General features: G+C 36.4%; 1 protein-coding gene across 1 annotated transcript in view; it reads right to left on the bottom strand.

Annotated features, from left to right (window-relative positions):
• Nucleotides 1-27288, bottom strand: part of GRM8 (glutamate metabotropic receptor 8) — a 651221-nt gene that overhangs the window by 204752 nt on the left and 419181 nt on the right. Inside the window, exon 6 of the mRNA XM_031023364.2 lies at nt 14214-14414. Within this exon, the coding sequence (XP_030879224.2) occupies nt 14214-14414 (201 nt within the window). The remainder of the gene's footprint in view (nt 1-14213; nt 14415-27288) is intronic.

The following is a 27288-nucleotide window of genomic DNA, read 5'->3' as shown; positions in this document are numbered from 1 at the left end:
TCTGATAAAGGACTGTTATCCAAAATACACAAAGAATTCTTGAAACTAAGCACTAGGAAAATGAACAACCCAATTAAAACATGGACAAAAGATATGAACAGACACCTCAACAAAGAAGATATACAGATGGAAAATAATCATACAAAAAGATGTTCAACATTATATGCCATTACAAATTAACACCACTGCATACCTATTAGAATAGCTAGAATCCAGAACACTGACAACAGCAGATGCCGGAAAGAATGTGAAGCAGTAGGAACTCCCATTCATTGCTGGTAGAAATCAAAGTTAGTATAGCCACTTTCGAAGACAGTTTGGCAGTTTCTTACAAAACTAAATACATTCTTACTTTATGATCTAGAAATCATGTTCTTTGGTATTTACCCAAATAATTAAGAAAACTATGTCCACACAAAAACCTGCACAGGGATGTTCTTAGCAGCTTTGATCATAATTGTCAAAACTTGGAAGCAACCAAGATGTCCTTTACTAGATGAATAGATAGATAAATACACTGCAGATAAATATACTGTAGTACATCCAGACAATGGAATCTTATTCAGTGCTAAAAAGAAAAGAGCAATCAAATGATGAAAAGATGAGGAGTAAGCTTGAATGCATAGAACTAAGTGAAAGAAGCCAATCTGAGAAGGCTACATACTGCAGAATTTCAACTATATGACATTCTGGAAAAGGCAAAACTATGGAGACAATAAAAAGATCGGTGGTTGCCATTGGTAAGGGGTAGAAAAGAATGAACAGGCAAAGCACAGAAGATTTTTAGGGCAGTGAAACCATTTTATATCACATTATATTGTCAGATACATGTTATGATACATTTATCAAAACCCATACAATGCACTGCAAGAATGAACTCTACAGACTTCAGATGATAATGATGGGTCAATGTAAGTTCATCGATTGTAACAAATATACCTCTTTGTTCTGGATACTGATAGTGGGGGAGGCTGTGTAGGGGTGAGGGCAAAAGGTAAATGGGAAATCTCTGTACTTTCTGCTCTGTCTTACTGTGAACCTAAAACTTCTGTAAGTCTACTATTTAAAAAAGTTATGAGAACATGACCAACATGAGAATATTCTTGAAGGTAATATTTTCTTTATCACTTTCTAAGAGATTATAGGCATTGTACTAAAAATTTAATTTTTCATATATTTTAAACCTCATTAGTAGATATTAAATGTTATAAAATAATTCATTGGGTTTTAAAAATTAAATACTGGATATCTTACAAAGTAAATTTAAATAACTGAATCTAATGTTAATAGAGATAATGGTTGGAATGTGCTTTACTTCCTCTTCCTCAAAAATTTCAGTGAAATGAAGCCAAACATAAAAGAGTATAGATTATGTAATTTCATTTATATGAATACAAAAGCAGGCCACCTTGGTCTATGCTGTTAGAAGTCAGGAAAGTGGCAGAAAGGGAGCACAAGAGGCTTTTGAGGGGCCAATTGAGGATTCTGGGGTTTGGTTGGGTGTTTTGGATAGCAGTTTGGGTGTTCTTCATTTGTGAAAATTCATGGAGCTATTGACTTTTTGCTATGCTTTTTTATAAGTAAAAAAAAAAAAGGCAGTAAACATAGTTCTTTAAGTTTTGATGGAAGCAAAGAGGGGATAGAAACAAGGGTATATGCATTTTTACATAAGCCTGCAGTTAATATAAGGATAGAGAACAAAAAGGAAGTTAAGAGAGCTTCAAGGACCTGAGAGGAATGGCCTTTTGGATATATCACTCAACAGGCTGGAATTTCTTAGTGTTACTCATGAGCTAGTATAAATCCTAGGGACACCTACTTAAGCTAGACAGCCAGCAAAGAAAAATGTAAGATCTGGGGAAAGTTAGAGCTTTCTTAAGCAGGATTAAGAGTGAGGTAGGACTTAGTAAATATCTTTCTGGGAGACTTTAAGCACATCCCTTTTACCTGCCAAAATGTGTATTTTCATCTCTGTTTGAATTCCTTTTAAAAATGAATAGGGCTTATGAGTTGAACTAATTCTATCATGTAAAGTCCATTCTTCCTGTTCTGTGGCATGGATAACTGAATGGTTTGTACACTCACTATACAGTCGTTCTCTCTAATCAGGTTGCATGTGACCAATGATCTGCAGCTAAATTCTTTGCTCAGGTCATAGCTGTCTCCTTCACAGTCTATGTCAGAGTGAGTTTCTGAAGAGTTTCTCAACAGAGGGGGTATACTTTATTCTAGAACACATTCTCTGAACACTATTTCAAGCAACACCTTCCACCCCTTTATCTATCAGGTCATTTTACTCTGGACAAAATGGACTAGTACTGCTCAATATCAGCAGTAATGCACTTTTATGTCCTCTTATTCCAATACCTCACCCTATGGTGCTAATAAGAATTGATGGGTTCAAGGTGACTCCAAGAGAAGAGTGAAGAGGTGAACTAAAAAACCAAATAATCCTTAAAAATAGATTAATTGTGCCTTGAAGAAATAAGAAATTCATTACAGACAACATAGTATCACTGATTATAAGAGATTTATCAGATGATTTGAAATCTAAGATTTGTAGGGGAATGTGTGTGAGTGGGTGTGGTTTGGGGGGGTAAATTCAGGAAACATATACAGAGGCTTTATTCTTGTCAGGTGGCAGAAGGAAAAAATAATAGGTTACCATTTGTTGATTATTCAGTGTGCCAGGCATGGTGCTAAGCCCTTCAGGGTGAATTATCTCATTAAAAGCTCACAAAAACACTGCAAGGTAGGTAGGTATGATTATTATTCCCATTCAAAGATGAGAAGATCAAGGTTTATAAAATGTACATGACTTATCCAAGGACTTACCACCTAAGTAGGAGAGCTGGAATTTTAGTTCATCTCTGTATCAACTCAAAAGCTCATACTCTTAGCCACTTTGTCTCTATCTTGACCAGTGAATGATCACAAGGGCAAAAGAGAATTACTGAGAAGAAAAGAGGATAAGAGGAATGTAAAAGAAGTGTAAGACACAAAGGAAAATAAAGAAAGGAAAAGAAGAAGTGAAAAAATGGAAGCGGGACAAAATATAAATAGCACAGTGCCAATATATAACAGACACTCAATAAATGTTTGTCGAATGAATGTGCATGAGATTTACAAGTAAATGTCATAAATACACACTCCATAAATATTTTTTAAATTAAAATTGGTCATTGTTCTCTTAGCTACAGACAAAGGTGTGTATATGGTTCAAGAGAAAAGTTATTTTACAGTCGTGGTTTTCGAACGTATGCAAAAGACCAAGAAAACCCAAACCCCCAAAGTGTTAACAATTAGGCACCTGAATTAAAAAGAATTTTCTCATTCATATCCCTCACTTTCAAACTAACTTATTGATTAAACTTTAAAGTAATTATAAGAGTTAATAACCTTAAAGAGAAAAATAATCAAGTCTCCATTATAATTTTCGGGTAGATTCTTTCTGAAGCAAAATATCACCAGAAAATAATTACACTTAATAGCATGGGAACTATTCCATTAAATTCTTTCCTTCATTAAAAAAAAGTACATAATTTTGAAGGAAACAGAAGAAATAATGAGGGAAAGAGCCCCATTTGATCTACTCTACACTCATCAGATGTCCATAACAGCAGTAATGCACTTTCCCATCTACTTTGAGAATGTTGTATAAACAATCATGTTTCTGTTCCTGTATTTAAGAAGCTGACGCTGCTGGGGAAATTTCGTTGATTGGTGCCATGGCAGAAGCATCGTTTCTGACATCTGCCTTGTTCGTTCCCATTAGTGATCCTTGTATGTAGTGCTTTTTAATTCTGTGTCTTTCTGAAGATTCCCAAGTCCTCAGTCCCAATCCACCCATCTCATCATCTTCATAAGATGATCTAAGTACTAATCACTATTGATAAAATATCCTCCATACTTAATACAGTTTATCTCTCTTTATTAAGCACTTTCTATGTATTATCACCTTATATTTAGATTTCACAGGAACCCTAGAAAATATTATCATCCCCATTTTGTAGATGAGGAAACAATGATGTAAAGAGGTTTTGTTACTTGACCAAGATCACCAAGTGGTGAGTGGTTAACTGGATTCAAACTGAGTAGAAAGCCTGGGCTTCTGATCACTATGTAAAATACCAACTGTCCAGTGTAAACTCCAGAGACTTCCCACTGCCCCAAATCCTCTCTGCTCCCTCATCCTTCATTCAAGCCTTATTGCTGTATCCCCGTATGGATCCGAGGCCAGACCTTAACCCTCAATTACTAAGCCTACAGTACCTCATCTGTTTCTGGGATTTAAACATTTATTCTTAATGTTTTAGCACATGATGGAGAAGTTCAGAAATGACAAGAATAAAGAATGAGTAAAAGCAGCCCAACGCAGTGGATGAAGCTGAGTAGGACCATATGGAAAAACTAAGGCAATGCCATGGATTGGCCTCAAGCTTTTATTTGATGTCGGCTCCATCTTGGCCTACATTTAAGTGTTTATATATTAAGGGAAGAAATGAGAGAGTGATAAACCTTGTCCTTTATGATGATAAAAGAAATTAGACTTAAAAAATCCCATAGTTTATCACCTTATTCAGTTAGAGAACAGAGGCAGGTACATTTACACTGCTAAATTTCATGATGACTTAACTTATAAGATTAATATTTTATAACCAGCCTGAAGTTTCCTTAATCAGAAACTGAAAAATTACCTAATTTCAAATCAGCCTATTTATCTTTATATACTTGATATTACTATATATATCATTCATTTAAAAAAAAAATACAGCATTTCCAGGAATACTTTATACCTGCAAACCTTCAGCTTCAAAAATATAGAATGTATTTCCAAATTATTAATAATTATTTTCTCAATTTTATTTCAAATGAGGTAATTATCAAAAGGATACTTATATTTAAGATTAACACACTTGACTTTCATCATGTTTGATCTTACTTTATCTCTATTTATTAAATAGGTAATATTTAATCACGAAGAAGTTGTGCAGCGTAACTTCTAGAGATGACATTTTGTCAGTTTTTCCGGATATTGACATTTTATATCTCATTTTCCACTTACAGAAGTAGATAAAAAGTAATGTAAAGCCAGTTGCATCAATAACATACATACTAAAATACAGAATTAACTCCAGTAAAGGAATTGTTACAGTTACAAAGAAAGATCATCTGGGGAAGTAAGATATTTCTCAAAACCGCTTGGTTTTCAGTCAAAGCACAGTACCTAGAACAGAGCCAGCCTTCAAATAATTCTATGTTCCCTTTCTCCCTCCTCCTTTTCTTCCCATTTCACTTGTGTTTTCATTTTCCCTTTTCAAGCATGCTTCTCTCACGGGGACTACTGGACCTGTCTCCTAACCTAACCACCCATCTTCAATCTCACTTTCTCCAGTCTGCAAAATACTGCTCTGGTTATTTTTTTAAAAACACAAACCATATCACTTCACTGTCCTGTTCAAATATCTTCATTCCCCTATTGTCTACTGTGTCACCTTCAAACACCAGAATTTGACAGATTTCTAACCAAGCCCAAGCTCGTCCGGCCAGTCTCATTTCCAGGCTGCTCTCATGCCACACTCTTGAATTCTTGCAGTATAGATGCTCAGCTTCTTTAGGATGCATGTTTTTCCCTATCTTCCAGCTACTATTAAACTCTTTTATCTGTTTCATTTCTTAAATTCCACCTATGAGTAAAATCATATGGTATTTTCTTCCTCTGACTGATTTATTTCACTTAGCATAATACACTCCAACTCTGTCTGCATTGTTGCAAATGGCAAGATTTCATTCTTCTTTTATGGCTGAGTAATATTCCATTGTAGATATACACCACATCTTCTTTATCTGTTCATCAGTCAATGGACTGCCATTAATGCCTTTTCCCCATCTTGTCCATCTAAGAAATGTCACTTTCCATTTATAATTTACATCAGATGTGTTGTATTCTTTGAGGCCCTCCTTATGTATTTTGCTGTCTCAGCTTTATATTGTGTTCTTATAATACGCATGCCTCTATCATATCACTTGTCAAATTGAATTCTATTTGGTCACATGTTCATGTCCCTCCTCTGTTACATTATGATATCTTGAGAACATACAGAACCATGTTTCATCGGTCTTTGTATTCCTGATGCCTAACATAGAACCCTCTTACATATCTTTATAAGATTATCAATAAAATGTATGTGGGATAAATAAATGATTCATGAAAGATGAAAATGGATATAAACAACAACAAAAGACAACAATAAGAACATTGATAGGCATCTGTGTTTTAAAAATATACCTTTACCTTTAAAAGAGTATGTAGAAAATTAAGAGCTGGAAGAGCTTTCAGAGATTAGAATATTTTAGTATAATCCTTCTATTTAAAAGGTGAAGGCAAGAGGTCAAGGTGGGCTCACAACACAGAGGGAAAGTAGTGGCAGAGTTCAGATAAAAGCCTGAGATTCCAAGACACAGTCAAGATGCTGTACCACTATATGACATATTGTTGGTGGATTTATTAGAAACAGAACAAAATTGTGATTTTCCTTTCCTGTTGTTTTCAATACATTTTTGTAAATCCAAGTATTTCAAATATATTCCTTACAATACATTTCTAGAAGTAATGATATGGGCTGAGCAAATACTCTCTGAAAAAATTACACTAATAGCCACTCTCACCAAGCATATTTGGAAAAAACGATTACCTTTTGATCATTACTATTATAATTTTCAAGTCTTTGTAAATCTGACAGGTGGAATACAATCTTTTATCACCGATTAAATGATCTTTACTGGGGCTCCTGGGTGGCTCAGTCAGTTAAGCATCTGCCTTCAGCTCAGGTTGTGATCTCAGGGTCCTGGGATGGAGCCCACGCCTGGCTCCCTGCTTAGCAGGGAGTCTGCTTCTCCCTCTCCCTCTACTTGCTGCTCCCCCTGCTTGTGTGTATGTGTGTGTGCACGCTCTCTCTCACTTTCTATCTCAAATACATAAAATCTTTAAAAATAAATAAATGATCTTTAGTTACTAGTGAAGGTTAACATTTTTTTCAAATGTTTAACATTTATAAGTTTTGCCAGCTGATTTCTCCAAGATGTCATCATTTATATCAATTACGTTGGCTCTTTTTATATTTGTGATATTATCCTTTGACACAATAGCCCAAATATATCCCCTACTTTATATTCTGTTTTGAAACTGTGTTTATGATCATTTTTCATATCTGACAGTGCTAAAATTTTACTAAATCAAACATGTCTATTTTCCTGTTATAATTTCCTTCACTATCCTATTCAAAAAGCTTCCCTGTTCAAATCTAATCAACTGTCTTCTATTTTTTCTCTTGCTTCTTTTTCACTTAACTCTAAAGTAAATTCCAAGTGGATAAGACTCTCATGTGGAGGAATCATCACACTTGAGCTTATTGTAAACTGACAATTAATAGAATGTCCTTTCCCACTGAGTTCTAAGTCCATCATTATCACATCATAAATTCATATGTAAGTATGTACATGTACAAACTGATTTGTTTATTATCATTATATCTATTTATTATCATTATATATTTCTATCTGGTTCCATCTACCATATGTCTAGCCAGTACTAGTTCCATACTAGATTGATTATTATAGCTTACCATTAGGCTTAAATATTAAATGTTTGATAGAAATAAATTTTTCTTCAAAATCATTTCAGTTTTTATTCATTTATTCTCACAATTAAAATTTAAATATTATTTCAAATTCCAGAAAATGATCCTTTGTCAATTTGGTTGGAATTATACTAAGCCTGACTACAGATTTACTCAGAAGAGATTAACGTTTTTCTTGTAATTAGTTTTTCTGTCTACAAACAAGGAATGTCTCTCAAGAAAGTTGTCTTCATATATGCCTTTCATATGTCTTAGTTCAATTTATTCCAAGATATTTTAAATATTTTTGCAAAGGAAACAGAGTTTAATTTCCCATATATTAGTCAGTTTCTTACTAGTATGTAGGAAAGCTCTTCATGTTTTAATATTAATTTTATATTTGATCATCTTCCTAACGTATGTCCTTCTAATATATTTTTTCAATTTATTGCCTTGAGATGAAATCACTTGAAAATACTCATACTAATACTTTTTCATTTTTAGTAGTAATCTCTATTATTTTTGTTTCATGTTTCATCACATTGGTTAAAATTTATAGAATATTAATAATAGTGGTAATAGGACTAATCCATCTCTTTAATAGGAATAACAACTATAAATATATAATTGGTTATAGGCTGAGAGAGATGTACTTTATCATGTTAAACATTTATTCCATTTCTAGTTTATGTTTTTGTGCTGGTAACAGAAATGAGAGATATATTTTAATCAAATGGCTTTACAGAATCTTATGTTTATCATTGTCTTATTTGACCTGTTAGTGTGTTTATAGTGCATTTCCTAATATTAAGTCATACCTATGTTCTTGTAGATAGCTTAAAGTTATTTTATGCAAATAAATTTGCTTCAAAATCAGAATATAGTGTTCACAGACACTCAAAATTGTATATTTGGAAATTTGCATGAAGTACCTGAAATCAATAAGGTTTTTAAAGAAAATAAGGTGCTGGTAAATTCCACCTCTATACCTGCCTCTGTGATCAGACAAGTGTTCCCATAATTTCCTCAAAATATTGAGCATTGAAATGGTTAGACACCATCTCACTGGGAGTTCAGGGAGGCTGCTCTTTCATGTCAGGAAATTCAACCACAAAATGAAGACAGCATTAAAAAATTCCAAAGTTGATTCCTCTCTCAGGTTCTCACAGATTCTGTGTGATTCTTAACTGTGTCCCCTCTAGCTTACCGAAAACTCACCCATGTAAGGAAGCAGTGAGATTCTGAGTCTACAGGGGCATCAGCCCCTCTCAGGTTTTCTTCTCTCTGCTCACTTTGCTTCAACTTTCCCCTAAGTCACTTACAGAAACTTCTCAAATGTCCCTTTCAACCACAGGGAGTGCCCCAGGACAGCCAAGTTGGTAGTACTTGCTCCTCACCACTGATAATTTGGAACAGATCTGACAACCAACTGAAGTATGGCTGAGATTCAAGTTTCCAAGATGTTAGAATTGAGACTTAGAAGTATATACATGTTAATTTTAGTAGGTGCCCTGAAGAAATAGCTGCGAATTTCTAGAAATGTAGATGGCCTTCTGCTATCTACCCTATGAACCTAGAAGTAGGGAAAACCAGTATCAACAGAACCAAACAGAAAACAGAACCAAACAGAGCAGACAGAGACACGTTGGGATTTCTGACCAGTGTTTTGTTCTTATAACCACTCCTTTCCTTAGACCCTGGTGTATTCTGCCATGTGGTTTCTTTTTTTTTTTTCCTTTTTTAAAGATTTTATTTATTTATTTGAGAGAGAGAGAATGAGATAGAGAGAGCATGAGAGGGGGGAGGGTCAGAGGGAGAAGCAGACTCCCCGCCGAGCAGGGAGCCCGACGCGGGACTCGATCCCGGGACTCCAGGATCATGACCTGAGCCGAAGGCAGTCGCTTAACCAACCGAGCCACCCAGGCTCCCTCTGCCATGTGGTTTCTTGACATACCCTCATAAATTCTTCCTTTTAGCTTAAGCAAGTTTAAGGTGGTTTCTGTTACCTACAACCAAACACTCCTGATTAGTATACCGCTGCGCCTGCCCTGCCCCTGATGTGAGTTCAGGTACTGAGAAAAGGAGAGGGGAGATTGCATTGGAATTCTATCCAACACGTTTTCTTTATGATAAATAAGGTTCTCATGGCAACAGAAAAATCTCTGATTCTATACAAGATGTAAGTATTAATATTTTATTGCCTATAGATCAGAATGAAGGAATTGACATCAATGCTTAAGTTCCTGAAAAATCTAAACCCCTCTTCTTTATTTTAAGTTTTTCTTTTGATAAATCTTTGGATTTAAAAAATTTATAGAAACACTGTTTTGTTCAAATGGTAGCAATGAAAGTAATCCAAAAGGCAGACCTTTGTTTCCCTCTGGCTCCCCAAGTACAGAGAAAAGGTTGAGAAAAGTTATAAGGAACACATGAGTAATTCCAGATATGCTATGACTCAGAGTGTTCTTAAAATATACATGCAGAATATGGCTCAGGTAAATTCTTCCGTTGGTGGGAAAATATCAGCTTGAGTGATTAAATTCAATCAAACCACCATTGGTGTTTAAGTCTTTGATGGAAATACCACTTTGTAGTGAGGTTTGACTAAGTGCTTCACCTTTAACTAGTTGTTGTGTTATAGAATAATTCTGGCCTGAAATACTGATCACTTATCATTGGAAATTCTAAGATGATTGTTATGTTCTCAGTTAAACAATAGACTGGAAGAAGCATGACCTTTTAAACCAAGTATCTTTAAACCATTGCTTAATTAGGCATACCACACACAAGGTTACAATCTCAGCAAGACTGAGTTTTAAACAGTTATTTTAATTTTATACCAATGGTCTGTGCAGCATCCAGCTGGTCTGGCTCCTTCACCTCCTGCTATTACAAACTCAAAGAGTCTCCCTTCATACCAATGACAAGGTTTTATTTACCACCTCAAAATAAAAGGGATCATGAAAAGCAATTTGCCTCCGTAGCTCATTAATGTCAGAAAGAAGCAGTTTAACAACAGTTTTTTTTCAACGCACAAATTACACTTTAGGGCAGACATTATCCAATATTTAAATGGGCATTGCTAGATAATTCCATCCAATGGGTCAATTTTTTAAATTACTTAAGAGTACCTTTTGTAGCTCAGTGATCCTGAGAGAAAATCTGGAAGGCTACACTATACAAAATTGACAGTTGCCTTACAAAGCTCATTCTTTGACAACTGGTAATAGCTATGCTAAGAAAACTTCCAGTATACAATAATTTTTTTGTCATGTACAGTAAGCAGCTCTGGGTCTAGTCAAGTACATTCTCAACACTTCAGGATATTCCAAACCAATCTCAAGGAAACTGGGGTTTGGCCAATGGTCCTCTCACACTTCCAGGCTGTGGGAAGTGAGGTGGCTATCTCACTAGGTGAGAATACTGACCGTCACCAACACAACCCACTCAGTTGGCATGCAATTAACAACATATAATAGCTGTTAGCTAGGTTCCCAGCACACATTCTAGATGTCTTCTTCCAGTTCCTATGAAAGCCCTGTGAGGAGCGAGAATATTTAAGTCTACGGATTTAATGAGTGCTCCATGTAGCCATTAGGACATTTCAAGGTTCCTCCAGGACCAGCAAGTAGCACTAGGAGAAGTGGAGTGTCCAAGATTATGGTCACCCCTTCAACCCAGCAGTTCTTATTTTAACTTACTGAAATGTGAGATTTCTGGGTAGCATTCTTTTGAAGATCAAGTCTGAAAAGCAGAGTATAAGGGAAATGCTCTTCATTTATTCTTAACAGAATATGGTAATCCCCATATCATCAGAGCTTGAGAGAGTTGTAAATCTAGATCAAAGAAGATTATCTCCCTCTTCCTGAAAACTCTTAATAATATACCCTTCAGGGTTACAAGCATTATATTCTTGGCCTTGATTGTGGGTACATGTGCAAAACAGCCAAAGAGAAAGCTTCTTCTTTTATATAAAATTTTGTTAAATAACCTTGCTAATATTATTAGGCTGTCAATGATACATTTGATACATTTCTTTTAGAAATAGTTTCCAAGTAACTTAATCCTCTCTTTAAAAAATAGGTAGGCTTGCTTCCATCACATAATGAAAGTTATGTATCCCACTGAATGTCCCTTTATATTTTGACTGCTCTCGAAGCTCAGAACTTGATGTAGTCCCGTATCCTGGCTACCATTTTGTTTCTTCCTCTTTAAATGGCTTTGATAATATACTTCCATTTGAACCGCCCTATATATCTTTTTATCATAAATAGGCAAGGCTCTAATAATAAATGAACACTAATTAATAATGAAATTTAAAAATTGATGAACTCCATGAAAATTACTAAAAATCAGGAGGATTATATAATCCATGACAATCTGTTTATGCTTACGTCTCTTACTTGTAGCATCAGCTGTTGGAATATAGACGAGTTTCAAGCCATTAGCAAAACAACTTTCCAGGGAGCTCAAAGAGATTCTCTTTTAAGTTCATATGCTAAAATTCATGTATTTTACATGACCCTCATATCAGGAGTATACTTACTTTTGTATCAGACACAGTTCTATTATGCTTTAGTGGGTTCCTGTTGCTTTCAAGATAAACAAATCTTAAGAATGGACTGTAAAACTTCCTGTGTTCTATCTTACCCTTATCTCCGACACCCATTTCCTTCAGATTCACCTGTCCCTAACTCCCGAGAGTAGGGAAGTTTCCCTATTACAAACTCTCAGTCCGGCGCACCTCTACCTTCAGCACTCATTACAGATTATATTATGATACCTTGGTGTGCTTTTTTGATTAATATCTAAATTCCCCAAGAAAATCTAAATCTCATATCTGTTTTGACTGTTTTTATCAGTAGTATGTCTCTAGCACCTATCACAAGGTTTAATACATTCTATGTGCTCAATAAATATATCTTGACTAAATTAATGAAATGTTATATGTGTTTCTCTGTCCATAGTGGGTTGAAAGAAGCAAATTATGAAAGACATCAGCCCTAAAAAAAAAAAAAAAAAAAAATCACAAAAACAGCAGTCTGATAAGGTAGAAGGGGGGAAAAAAGACTATATAAAGCAGACAGAAGAACTCAGGAATCATTGGAGTTTAGAGGCAAATTGTCTTAATAATCATTAGGTATTAAGATGTTTTTAATAGTCTTTAATAGCATCATTATATTATAGTATGGTATAATAATGGAAGTCATCAAGGAAGGGTTTGGCTTTTATCTATGATTAAGATAAGAGAGAAACTGGTAATTCACCTTTAAAATACTTTAATCTCATGTTTCTTTAAAGATTTTCCCATCTTCTGGAGGTGAGCTTCAGTTATTGAGAAAACATAATCATTTGCATTCCTCTTCACACTTCCTAACTACTTGGATAAATGGAGTGCTCCCCAACCTCATGTTACGATAAATAACCTTGCATTGTAATACTCCTCTTTTGCTCAATTTTCATAATTGCAGGAAAATTATTTTTAAATTCCCTCTTAATATTTATATTTGTAACAAAAGGATTGTTATGTAATGTCTCACAAAAAAATTCTGCTGAAAATAAGGATACCCTGTGTTGCACGTAAACCAAATTTTGCCTCATGTTGCCCACACAAAGCAAAAGAAGAAGTTTCCACTTGAATTCTAAATTGAAGATGACCTTGTGCTTTTTTGAGAAAGGCTGGCAGCTGAGGTCACTGGAGTGTATTATGATGGACAGTGCAGGGCTGTGCGTGGCTCGGAGGCATGTCCATTGTGTGGATTACAGCCAAACAGAAAGAATTAGACAGCTCGGAGCATTCTATCATTTCATTTGAAAATAATTGCCAAAATCATGGGCAGCAACCATTACAACTTTCATGAAAGAGTAGCAACATTCAATAATTCCATTGCTTCAGACAGGCAATTGGCTATTCTCAGCCAAATATTATGGGTCCAGCATATTTTGTATCCGTTTCTCTGACACTCAACAGAAAGCAGAATCTCTGCTTCTGCAGGAGGCAAATCCCACCTACACTGCATCCGATGTAGTAGTTCTAGCTTACAGGATGCAGCCCATTGCTTTACAGGGACCAAATCACTGAAAGTGATATAAGGAAAGAGAGGATACAGAAACCTAACCCAGCACTCTTAGAAGGTAAATATGTAGCAACTCCAGATCATGTACCTTCCTCAAGTCAACTTACTGTTTAAAAAGCTGAAAATCAGTTTTAAAACAAAATCTCTACAATTCCTTCTCTAAGAATGGCACAAACAAAACATTTTCAAAGAAATCTAATCTGTTGTCAACGCTTCCAAATGAGCCTCCTAAGTTATTTCTGAAATAGTGATATTTAAGTAGAATATTTTGATTGATAGAGATTTATTTTTAACTTCTGCTTCTTTCAGGAGCAGATTAATGCTTCTTTCAGGAGCACAAAAAATATGTTTGCGATTTAAATGCAGGTGGAAAAACTCACACTTCTGATTAAAAGGGGAACTGCTTCTAATCCTGTGCTTCCCACTCTGTCTGAGTATCTTCTATATATGGGGGTGGGGAGGGACAAACACCTTCACTTTTAAAGAATTTTATGATCCCAAAAAAGTTGTAACTTACCATTAAAATTTACAGCCCGAATATAACCAAGTAGCTCTTTGCCATCAAGAGCACTCATTCGTGGGCAGAGGCCGATGTATCCAGGGCAGAGATCTTTGTGCATATTGTGCAGAGCATAAGCCATGGAATACACTGCATCAATTACAAACTGGACCTTTCCTTCCTGTTCATAAGCTGAATCCCTTGCAATTCGCTCCAGCCCTGCAAAAGAAAAAAAGAAAGCCATCAACTGGTGTTAGATTTCACTAAAAGATGGCATTAGGGCCAAGATTTCCACATTTGAGGCACACTTAACGAGACAAAACTATTTGATTTTACTCCCAATTATTTTAATCCTATACTTACTGAGTCAGGCTTTTAAACTGGGTATTGAATTTTTTTATTTGGAAAGAACAGAAACTATTCTGTTAGCAACAAAAAGAAATAAACTAAATAAAAACCTATACTTCCATTATCTTTATTTCCACCATACTGAGTCTGATTACGTTGTACATTCTAGTAATTACATAACATTTTGGAAGTGACTTGATCTTATAAGTAAAATGTGTGATTTCATTCTTTTCATCTACTTCAGTTCCAGGAGTATCATTTAATTAGTGCCTCAAAGTAAGGTCTTTTTTTTCCCCCCTCCATACCTATTCTCATTCTGAATGTGCTTTACTTGGGAGCCCTTTCTGTAAATATTAAAGGATAGTGTTTCCTTAAGTGAACCAGCTATCTTCAGAAGAATCATTCAACCTATTTTCTTCTTGAACTCCATTTTCTTTTTCTTTTCTTTTTTTTAATATTTTACTTATTTATTTATTTATTTATTTGAGAGAGAGAGAGCAGGGGAAGGTGCAGAGGAAGAGGGACAAGCAGACTCTGCGCTGAGCTCAGAGACTGATGTGGGGCTCGATCTCAGGACCCTGAGATCATGACCTGAGCCGAAATCAAGAGTCGGACACTCAACCGACTGAGCCACCCAGGTCCCCCTTGAACTCAAATTTCTATTTTATTTTATTTTTAAATTTTTTCCAGCTTTACAGAGATAAAATTGGCATATAACATTGTGTAAGTTTAAGGTATACTACATGATGATTTTATATATGTATATATTATGAAATGATTTCCACAATAAGGTTAGTTAACACATTCATTACCTCCCATAGTAACCTTTTTTTTTTTCCTTGTGGTGGTAACATTTAAGGTTTACTGTTAGCAACTTTCAAGTAACAATACAGTATTGTTAACCATAGTCACCATGCTGTGCTTAGATCTCCATCAATTTTCTATTTCTATAGTAATCAATTTAATTCATTAAATCTAGCAGTCTGATAAATTAGTTTTCTAGGACTTTTCTGTCACCTAACTGCCAGCCCACATTTCCAATTGCTTATCATATTCCTATGTAGTCTGCTTCCATGTCAAACTCAATAGAGCTAAAACCAGGCTATTATTATAGAGAATTACATCATTTCCCTAAAACCTCCAGTTGAGGGTCTTACAGGTTTGAGAGCACAGAGAGGGAAGATCAGTTCTTACAAAGAGTACTTTCAAGGTGCCAAAAGATATATTGATTCCTTCAACTTGCAATAGCTGTATGATCTAAGCTAACATCCATGCAGATAGGGGAGCACTGTCTTCTCCCTATCTTTGTGTAGCACTTTGTCTCCTAGGTCTTAGAACAGCTCTGCTATGTCCAGAACGTGATTAAGTGACCTTGTGAAAACAGCCCTTTCAGCTTCTGCCAAAAATTTCTCTCCCATAGTTTTCACCACAAAGTAGACAATTCATAAATAAATACTGAAGAATGGTCACGGCAACCAAAAAGATGCAGTTGTTTCTTTAAAGATTTTATCTGGTGACCAACCACTCTAGTTAGTCCAGGATTGAGGGGTTTCTCAGAATATAGGACCAAAATGTAGATAGTTCTGGGCAGACCAGCATGATTGCCTATGAAAAAAGAGGCAAATGATGAGTAAACTTGATACGAGACTGAAATAACTACTTTGAGGGTAGGTCCTTAGATCCAAGAGAAGATCCCGGTTTCATTTATATTGTATCACTAAATTTGATAACTGGAAATGAAGACTATAAATCCCAGAACAGTTGTTTCATTCTTGATTATCTTCTTAAGTACAGACTCCTGAGGGCCACTCCAGATTTACTGAATCAGCATCTCCCAATTTGGGGACATGACAAATCTGTAATTTTGAAACACAGATAAGATACCTAACTGTCTTAGTTTGAGCTGCTATAACAAAATACCAAAGACTGGGTGGCTTGTAAACAATGGAATTTGCTTCTCATAGTTCTTGAGGCTAGAAGTCCAGACTCAGGGTAACAGCATGGTTAGGTCCTGGTGAAGGATGTCTTTTGGGTTGCAGGCAGTCGTTTTCTTATTATATCCTTACATGGAAGATAGGAGACTTCTGGTGACTGCTTTTAAGGACACTAATCCCATTCATGAGGGATAGTGCTCTATCTTCAAAACTTCATCTAATCCTAATTACCTCCCAAAGGCCCACATCCTAATACCATCATATTAGGGGGTAGAGTTTCAACATATAAATTTGAAAGGGACACAAACATTGTCTGTCACACTAACATTCCAGGTTATGTTGTTTGTATTGCTGCTCTGTAAATCCCTCGGCTACACACACACACACACACACACCACCCCCTCCCTACCCACCCCCACTCCTGCAAATATTATTGCTTGTTTTTCTGATTTTGCTCTCTTTTGTGTACTTTATTTTTGTGTATGTGTGGCTCCTCTCTAATAATCAAGAGGACACACATTTTTTTAAAGACTTATTTATTTATTTTGGAGAGAGAAGGGGGGAGGGGCAGAGGGAGAGAGAGAATCTCAAACAGACTCCCCACTGAGTGAGGAGCCTAAAGCAGGGCTTAATCTCACAACCGAGATCATGACCTGAGCCAAAATCAAGAGTTAGACGCTTAACAGACTGAAACACGGAGGTGCCCCTCTTTTGTATACTTTAAAGAGAATTTCTTTGTCTCCATTACCACTGGGTGGAATATGAATAGCAGGCATAGAAATGGCAGAAAATGCCCAAGCCTAATTGATTCAAAGATAGTAATGACCATGAGAACATTAAGGAATTTGGAAAATTTTCACAGTCCATGGAATATATGTAAGAGCTAGATGTGTGTGAATGTTTTATATTTTTGAATTTATCCTAAAATGTTCTGGATTTAACATAATATGATTTTATTTTAATGCTACTGCAACCTCACTATCAATCTATAAAGATACTTCTTAACATTCAATAACTGGGATAAAGTTATATATAATACTTTCCAGATAAATTTTAATGGAGATGCCCTAATTTAATAGATATATTCTTTTTTTTAAAGATTTATTTATTTATTTGAGAGAGAGAGAGTGGGAGGAGGGATAGGGGAGAGGGAGAGAGACAGAATCTCAAGCAGACTCTGCACAAAGTATGAGTCCAAGGCAGGCCTTGATCTCATGACCCTGAGATCATGACCTGAGCCTAAATCAAACTGGGACATTTAACCAACTGAGCCACCCAGGCACCCTTAATAGACATATTCTTTCTTGATTTTTCCTAAAACAATTTCAATTTTACACCTAATAGATTTATAATTCTCAAATACCACACATCTTATTAAAGGGACATATTTAAATTTGCACTTGTCAAACTATTAATTTCCTTAACTAGTTATAAACTCCTAATAGTATGAGCAGAGATTAAATATTCCAACTTTGCCCTTTTCTTTTTTAAGTAAAAGTTCAGAAGGCTGTTTAGTGACAGTCGTCACACAAGTCAATGGACATTATATGACTCTTCCCATGAATTGATAGAAGTACATGGTGACAAACTAAAAGACCGAACATTATTACCATTTTGAAATTTAACAAGAAATCATTTTATTTCTTTCCAGGCTGTTTAGATGTATTTTTCTATTCCCTAACATTTTAACTTCATGAGGACACTTAAGATTTTACAAGAGCTAGAGTTCGCTCCTCACTTCCTATAGTTGCTTGTCTTATTCATCTAAAAGAAGAATTTAAGAAGCTGACAGTGACTCATCAACTTAATTGGCTGTAAAATTTCATTATGCTATAGTTTCTAAAGTTAGCGTTAACGTATTGCTATAAAGTGCTAAATATTGTCAAAGGCTATATGTCAGCCCTCCATTTAAAACACTGACTGTAAAGTTGTGATGGGTTTTAGTGGATAGCTTAAAACTAACAGCATATAGCAAAGCGTTTGCACGGTGGGAGATGAAATCAGCCTCGTAAATTTTATAGCAAGATTGTTTTATGTTTTCATTAACGAAACCTAAAACTTTTGACTGTATCTCATGTTCCTGGACAACAGAGTAAATTCTTATTGGTCCAAGCAATATCACATGTGCCTCAGTTAAGGTCTTTCAAACATCACGGTGTATCCTCTTGGTTTTCAAAAGGCAAATCAGCTCAAGTTTGCAAAGTGCCGTATACATTATAGTGCGAGTTCCTAAGATAAGCCTGACATGAATTTTAAGTTCTTTGACTGACAGATAGCTGTTGAGCTTTGCTTTCTAAGAATTTCTGATTTCTCAGGGCACAGTTTAGTTTTATAGACTGAGATTCAAGGTTATTTTCCTTTTCCTGAAAGTATGTTAATGTAATGATGATCCAATAAACTGATCAATTCCATGAAGAAGAAGGAGGAGGAGGAGGAGGAAAAGAAGAGGAGGAGGAGGAGGAAGAAAGGAAATCCTATCAGTTGTTTATTCCCGAGAAACCACATATCCAATGGGTTGATTTTTTTTTTTTTAAGATTTTATTTATTTATTTGACAGAGAGAGAGCACGAGCAGGGGGAGTAGCAGGCAGAGGGAGAAGCAGGCTTCCCGCCGAGCAGGGAGCCCGATGCGGGGCTCGATCCCAGGACCCTGGGATCATGACCTGAGCCGAAGGCAGACGCTTAACGACTGAGCCACCCAGGCGCCCCTCCAATGGGTTGATTTTTTAATACAGTCCTAGAATGTAGTAGAAAGAATCCCGCATTCTAAATTTGTAGGTTAAAAAGTATTTATTTAGTTTCTCCCTGCCTTTTTCATAAGAATGTAGCAACTATTTTAAATGATTAAATTGTTTTCTTGCAGTTAGTGTGGAGAGGATGCTAGGAGGAAAGAAGAGAATCCGTGAACTGCTAGGAACACATTTATGCTGATAGGACGGGACTGAAGAGTCATTCTGAATTCCACAACAACTCCGTGTCTCGTTACTCGATGCACCAGAGAAAAGCCTGTCATGTCCTACAAGGAGCTCTCCCAGTGCCTCACATGTATGCAAAAACTGCACAGTGGGTGACTGAAATCAGTGAACCACGCCAGTGACAATCCGTGAGAACCAGGAAGAATCACACTGCACTCTGAAAAGGAATCGTTATCAAGTCAGCAAACCTGTCACCTTTTACTGAATTTAAACTGATTTGGCTTCAAGGATACAACGGGGGAAGGATGGGAAAGAAACAGAAGCATATTCAATTATACAGGAATATCTCCTAAGCACTGGGATATGCGAATGAAGCATTCGTTGCACAGCTCCCTCGCAAACTGCAGAGAGATGAGAAGGTGGGCCCTGTGTAAGGCAGAAAGACAGACTGACTGAGGGAGGCAGCGGCTACAGGAGAAAGAGGAGCGACCAGTGGGGCAGACCTGGATTCGGGTCCCAACTAACACAACCCAAGGCAAGCGGCCTGGGCCGTGGACTGGGAAAGTTGCCCCCAGCGAGCTCTGTGATGGGATACCCCATCTCTTCAGCATCATCTGCTTGTACCACCCACCCCCCCACTTGTAGGTCCTTGAATAGAACATGAGATTTCCCACCGCAAGTCTTCCCCCAGATGTTCATTCTGTAACTCTTCACTTCTTCCTGGATACCTCCTGCTCAGCCTACAAGCTTCACGTAAGATGTCAAATCAAGTTAGGCGGGAGCATTGATATTTAATTTTTTAATATAGCAGCCCAGATCAGATCATAGAGTATCTTAAATGCTATGCTTGAATACTGAGTATTGTTCAGTTGGAAACACAGAGCCATGACCGATATTTAAAATATTTCTGGGAATATGGGTAAAGTAAATTGAAGGAAACGTAGTTTGAGGGTAGAGATACAAGCTGGGAGGGAGGGCAGATACAGGTCGAAAGAGTGGGAAAAAAAAGAATGACAGAAAATATATTTCAGATGTCAAACTGACAGTATTTGGCACCCTGATTAAATATGGGAGTAAGGGTTGAAGGCAATCAACAACTCAGGGGTTTTGAAGCAAGGTAACAGAACAAACAGCGTTAACAGAATTTGGAAAATCAGGTTAACGAGACGGTTTTGTTTCTGATGGCTCTGGCTCTCCCAACTGCATCAAGGAAGACCTCAGTTAAAAGAGCTGATTTATAAGATTCAGTATTTATTATATCCTCTAACATAGTATATAGACTTTATATAAATTTGTTGAATTGTTTAAAGAGCAAAGTCTAAATGTTTAGAGTAATCATATAATAGTAATACAGCTGATCATTTATTTATAACACTGCAATAATTTAAGCCAGTTGGGAGTAAAGTACCATTTACAGTGCTGTCATAAGACCAATGGCCTGAGGGGCGCCTGGGTGGCTCAGTTGTGGGTTAAGCCTTTTTCCTTGGTTCAGGTCATGATCCCAGAGTCCTGAGATCGAGTCCCGCATCAGGCTCCCTGCTCAGTGGGGAGTCTGCTTCTCTCTCTCCCTCTCCTCCTCCCCCTGCTCGTGCTTGTACGTGCTCTCTCTCTCTCTCTCAAATAAATAAAATCTTAAAAAAAAAGACCAATGGCCTGAGAAGTCAGACTTGCATTCTAGTTCTAACAGAGTGACCAGCTGATTTTGTATCCTTGGTCAAGTCATGAGCTTTCTGGCATTTGTTTATTTCTCAGAAATTAGATGATTGAATAAGATGATCAGTCAGGGTCCCTTCGGCTCTAAATTTCTAGATGCTAGGGCATGTTCTCTTATTTCTGTTTCCTCCTTACACTTGCTAAGATCACTGGAAGATTGCATAAGGGTATGAGTGAACGTATACCACTAAAAATTATCCAGAACGGTTTGGATTATCCAGTAACTGGATTACCATTGAGAACTAGAAATTCTACACTAACAAAAAGTACCAACTGTCAGCCTGGATTTTTGTTCCTATATTGTCAGTCTGGTTAACTGAGTCACTGCATTTTCACGACTCTTAGATTTGAGCTATTTCAAATCTAGTTCCTTGTGAAGGAGAAAAGTTCAATTTTCTTTTTATTTTGATCCAATGGTTAAAGAAATCAATTATGGAAAATAAGATCAGAGAAGTAAAAGGACACAAATAAGGGCAGGATCCTTCACGAGAAGCATCTCTTTAGTCCTAAATTATTATTACTCCCCCTTTTTTTAATAGATAAAGGAACTAAGGCTCAACATTTGAATAATTTACCCAAGATCACACAGTTATGGCAGTAAATGGTAGTCAAGTCTCAAAACCTTGGCCATTTATTATTACACTGCCTCCTCCTCTGTGAAATTGTGTTTTTTCCAAATCAGGCTTTCCTTTCACTTCTCTGAACTCCTCTTTAACTTTTAGCCATTAGACCCACAACTGATTTGTCTTTTATGTTAAGTAGTAGTTAGAGATTGTGTGTGTGTGGGTGTGTGTGTGTGTGTGTGTGTGTGAACCTTTAAAGAGTAGTGAGCAGGAACTAAAGAATATTCTAAAATAATATATACTTTTTACAGAAATACTAATACATATTAACAGATGACAATATTTATATTAAAATATACAAAAAAGGGAAAATACACTCCTATAACATTGTAAGCATTTTTCTGACGTACAAAAAACTCACCTTGCTTGTGAATTTCAGTCATACACCTGAGATAAAATTGGCATAATGTGGCTGAAATTCATAAGCAAGATGATTAGATATTTGTGGCAAAAACCAAAGCTAATAAAACTTATAAATTAATATTTATAAAAATCAAGGTAAGAAGGTAAGAGCGTATATGTGGGTATGTGTCTGTAAGATTTCTCTAAGAAAGTTTAACATCAAGCTCAAAAGAGAATTCCACACCTAAGGTTCTGCTTTGTAGATTCTGCACTAGGCTTTGTCAAGGACCTGTATAAATAGATGTATTGGACTAATGAACTAATCTAAGCCTCTGCCTTATCTATTTACAAAGGGCAGAGAAAATGAGAAGATAAGAGCCCTCTGCTGAAAATCACCTGCTCTCTATTTCTTCTGTAATTTAAATGTAGTCCCAAGAACTGAAGGCCCTTAGCTGCCTAAGGACACAACAGAAACACTTGTAAATCAACCCCTGAAGAGTGCTACATCAGCCCACAAAGACTTCTCTCCTTTGTGTGCCTGGCAGGAAATGGAAAGTGCTTCAGGCAGGTGCCAGGTGTCCCCTTCAGGTGTTAAATTTTCCATGCAATGCCCTAGGGCTTTTAAAATACTGAAAAACCTAAGGTAAGAGGCAAGTAAGATTAAGAGTGTATCTTCAGACAAAATAACCAGTTAAAAAAAAAAAAAAAGATGCTCAGAAGAGGAAATTATTTCATAGATATATCCCGAAGTCCCCAAAGAAAAGGCATTTGATTAAATTCAGACAGTTGCATTTCTCTACATGGTTATCTTAGATCATGCACATCAGAAACAAATTTTGATTCAAAACAGTGTGTAAGAGTACTGATAGAGTTAACTCAACAGTTAATAGTAGAGCTTCTCTCTTTAAAGCACATTAAAGCTCCCCCATAGAAGAATCCAATTTTCCCCCCATAAATCCCCATTAGCAGATAGGACTTCTAATGCCCCCTCCCACCCCAAGATGTGTTATATAGTCATTGCAGACCTTATAATGTGGCTTCGGACTTGCCTTTAAAAAAATATTTTTTATTTTTTTCTAATTACAAAAGCTAATCAGTATTAGTAGAAATGTGAGAAAAAAATTGTAATGAAGAAAATAAAGAATACCTATTAGTCCACCACATTAACCACCATTTACATATTGATCTATTGCCTTATAGGATTTCTCTATTTTCCCCCCTTAGTTTTAAAAATTAAGAAGATTCTGTGTATATTTTTTAATCTGCTATATTCACTTTACCTATAGTGAAAATTTCCCTATATTGTAGGAAAGCATAGTTTTTATACTTGCATTGTAGTTCATCCAATGGATTCAGGTTTTTGCATTTAACTATTTCCCAATACTCAACATGATATTTGATGCAAGGTAGGGAATCTAACTTTGTTTATCAAATTATGAACCAATTCTTCCACACTATTTATTGAACTAGTATTCTTTTCCCCATTAATTTATATAAAGTCACTTTTAACAGACATCAAACTCTTATATGTTCTTGGTTATATAGCTGGAGTTTATGCTCTAGCCCACTTGATTCTTAATATGCCAATACTACCTGGACAATTATTGTAATTTTATAAGTTGTTACCATCTGTTCACGCAAGTTCTATCAATACTCTTGTTCGTTTTTAAATTCTTGATAGTTCTCACAAACTTCAGAATTATTTAAGCTAGTTCCAAAAATTGCAGCTTTATTTGAATTGTATTGATTTTTAAAATTAGTTGCAGAAGACTTGAAATAGCTGCAATATTAAGTGTCCCATTTGGAAACATAGGATCTCCATTTATTCAGATCTTCTTTTGGAATCCTCAGTAAAGATATGTCACTCATGTATCTCTTTAAGTAATGCCTCGATATTTTGTGTTTTCTAGCTTTATGAAACAGAATTTTTTTCATTTTATTTTTAACTGGTTAATCGTGGTATAATTAATAAATTTTCAATTCATTCTTTTTTTAAAAAGATTTTTATTTATTTTAGAGAGAGAGCACACACGTGTGTGCATGCATGAGTGTGAGCAGTGGGAGGGGAAAGGAAGGGGAGGGGAAAGGATCTCAAACAGACTCCACATATGCACGCTCCGAAAGCCTGAGCCCAAAGCAGGGCTGGATCTCCCCACCCTGAGATCATGACATGAGCAGAAACCAAGAGTCAGACGCTTAACTGACTGAGCCACCGAGGCACCCCTCAATTCATTCTTAGTACTCAACATTTTCTTCTCCCCTTAAACTGTATGTAACAGAGAAGGTCCAGGTTAAGTCCCACCTCTTGTAAAAAAAAAAAAAAAACACAAAAAAACAAAAAAAACAGAAAAATGCAAAAAAGCATGGGTTCTGAGATCAGACAGATCAAGACTTGAGATCCTTCCTGAGTCTCCTATTCTTTACTCATAAAATGGGATTTTATACCTATGTTGCATGGTTGTTGTGAGAATTAAGTGAGATAATGCACGGCATCAAGCATATTATATAGTGAATAAATGGACTCCATTATTTGTTATGCGGGGCTATAAAATACATAAGCTTCTATAATGTGCAACACTTTTCCAATTATACAAACAAAAGAAATCCCAATATAAACCCAGGATATATATTCATATACTCATCCAATAAACATGAAAGAGGTAATTTAGTTCAATGATTAGAAACCACCCTGCAGCTAATCTGCTTGGGTTTAAATTCACGTAACCATTTACTAGTTATGGGACTTTAAGTCCCTTAGTCTCTTATGCATCAGTTTCCCTATCTGTAAAGTGGGAATAATAAGTAACTCTCCCACAGAATGTTGTCATAATTGAGTTAATGTGTATAAGGCAGCCTGAAGAGTGTGTTGGAAACAGTAAGTAGTACTATATAAAGGGATGTTGTTATTATCATCTTTATCATCATCATTCAGTCAGCTTGTGTGATATATTAAGCACTGGGCTAGATACAGTGGTAAACTAAAACTCATGGGGTGATGGGCTAAGATCTAAAGGATAAACAGGAGTGAATTAGGGGAGAAAGGGAAGTAGGGGGAACACAAGAGGCTGAGTGACAGTGACACTTCCTCTAGTGATAGAAAGAGTGGAAAAGTAGGAAGGGCTGAAATCACACCCAGGAAGCTGGAGCTGGGCAGGAGTGTGGCAGAGATGAGGCCCAAGAGGCAGGGGGGGCAGATTAAGGGATTTTGCAGGTTACCTAGCGTCAATCTGTCTTCTTCCTATGTGCAGAAGGAGGCCACTGAAAGGTGAAATAATTGGGTTTCCAGTTCAAAAAGAGCAGTGGGTCAGAAGAACAGACAGGAAGGAGGAAAGAGTGGATGGGGTGAGCTGCTTGGGAGGTTATTTCATAATATAAACAAGGACAAATGGTGGTATGGGCTAAGGTGATGATGAAGACAGAGAAATGTAAACTCGTTTGAGACATTAGGAGACGTAATTATCAGGGTTTGTATGGAGCTGAAGCAAAGGGCATCACCAAGAGTGACTTCCAGGTTCCTGGCTTATGTATCTGGGCAGACCCTGCTGCTCAGTGAGACCAACAATGGATGCTGTCTAGGCCAGAAATATATTGTCCCACCAGATAGCCACATATTTGCCTAAGGGGCGATGAACATGGTGTATTTGTTCCTGTTAAGACAGGCCAGGGAAACCCCAGTAGCCTGCACCTGAAAATTCTGTCTGCTCCCTTGGTACTTAGGAATGTACCCTGTCTGATTTGTGGCTTTTCTAAGTCCAGGTCAGGGTTCCACCCCTGGAGTTCATTATTTTTATTATTACTTACAAACTTCCCAGGAACTGGGGAAAGAGATGGGACAGGAATTGTTTCTAAGACTATGTTACTATTCAGCAACTGACTTCAGTCATTCTTCTTGCAAGTCATTAATCATATTGTCTCAGATATTCTCTTTGGAACAAAAAGCTGAACAGTAAATAAGACAGTCTGCATTAAACACACACACAGGAAAACAAAACTTTCCCCCTTTCTACTCTCTCTAGTCCCACCTTCCTACTCCCCTACTTTCTCACTCTTCTTAAGATTTTGTCAACAATGGAGTAATGTCACTACAAGAACACATATAATGAGACCCCAAAGCTTGCAATTAATAAAATAGGAATGCTCACACTAAAACAACCTTAAAAGTAATCCTATCTGCTATTTTTTAAATTTATGACACGTCCTATTAGTGTTTTTTAAATCACTGTAAAAATGATTTAAAATCATTTAAATCATTAAAAACAGCATTTTAAAAAATAAAACGGGAATCAGTACTGTTTCTTGAAACTTCCATTTCAGTTGGAAGGCATGTGAGCACTGGGTTGCGGTATACAATAAATGACTAATCAGGAGTACAATCAAAACGAGTTTGAAACTCACTGACCTCATCCAATCTTCTTATTTTACAAATGGCAAAACTGAGGTTGAGGAATTATGAGGGGTTCTTCCAGGTCCAACATATCAGGAAGAGGCAGAGCTAGGAACAAAACCCTACCACCAATTCCATGATTCCTCCCTTTATATCACATTGTCTTTCTTCAGCTGCACCTTCTCTCCCTTTGTAATTAAGTTCCATTGAGGATGAGTAAAACTTGAGGAATTAAAAGCCTTGAAAGGAATTAATTAAATCAACTCTGAGAAAAAGTGAATAGCAAGAAGTTGTGAGTTATGGTAAGGTTCTCTCATGCCAACATAAAAGGAGTATCCATAGAAACCAATAACATTGCTCAAAAATAGAAAAGCAAAGGGCTTTATTATAACTTAAGTGTAAGTTATAAAAGGAATTTAAATTTAAAACAGAAAACCAGAAGTACCGGACATACAAGATGCATTCCTTTAAATGAACATTTACTGGAACACCCAGATGAAAGAGGAAAATAATCATTGCTTTTGTGCAGTGTGGTCAATCCTCTGGGTGACTGACTGGGTCTCTCACTTTTCTTCCCAATTTTAAGGGTCACAGCACAGGCGTGGGTATAATGCCGGTGGCTGATTAAAGCAGGTCACAATCTGTCTGGGAGAGTTTCTGTGCCATCCTTCATAGGGACAGGGACCAGACAAGATGACCTCTCTTGTTGCCTTCCAATTAATTCAATCAGCCTCTGCTTCTGTCAGACATCTTCATGGATGCAGACCATCCACTCATTCCAAGTCCTCACTAGGAATCAGTAAACACAGAGGCTGCAGACTGCATTTAATGAATC

This window comes from Leptonychotes weddellii, chromosome 12 (genome assembly GCF_054177405.1).
Source record: "Leptonychotes weddellii isolate Sample4059 chromosome 12, ASM5417740v2, whole genome shotgun sequence".
NCBI lineage: Eukaryota > Metazoa > Chordata > Mammalia > Carnivora > Phocidae > Leptonychotes > Leptonychotes weddellii.
The sequence above is the reverse complement of the archived record's forward strand: the minus strand, read 5'-3'. Positions and strand labels throughout refer to the sequence as shown.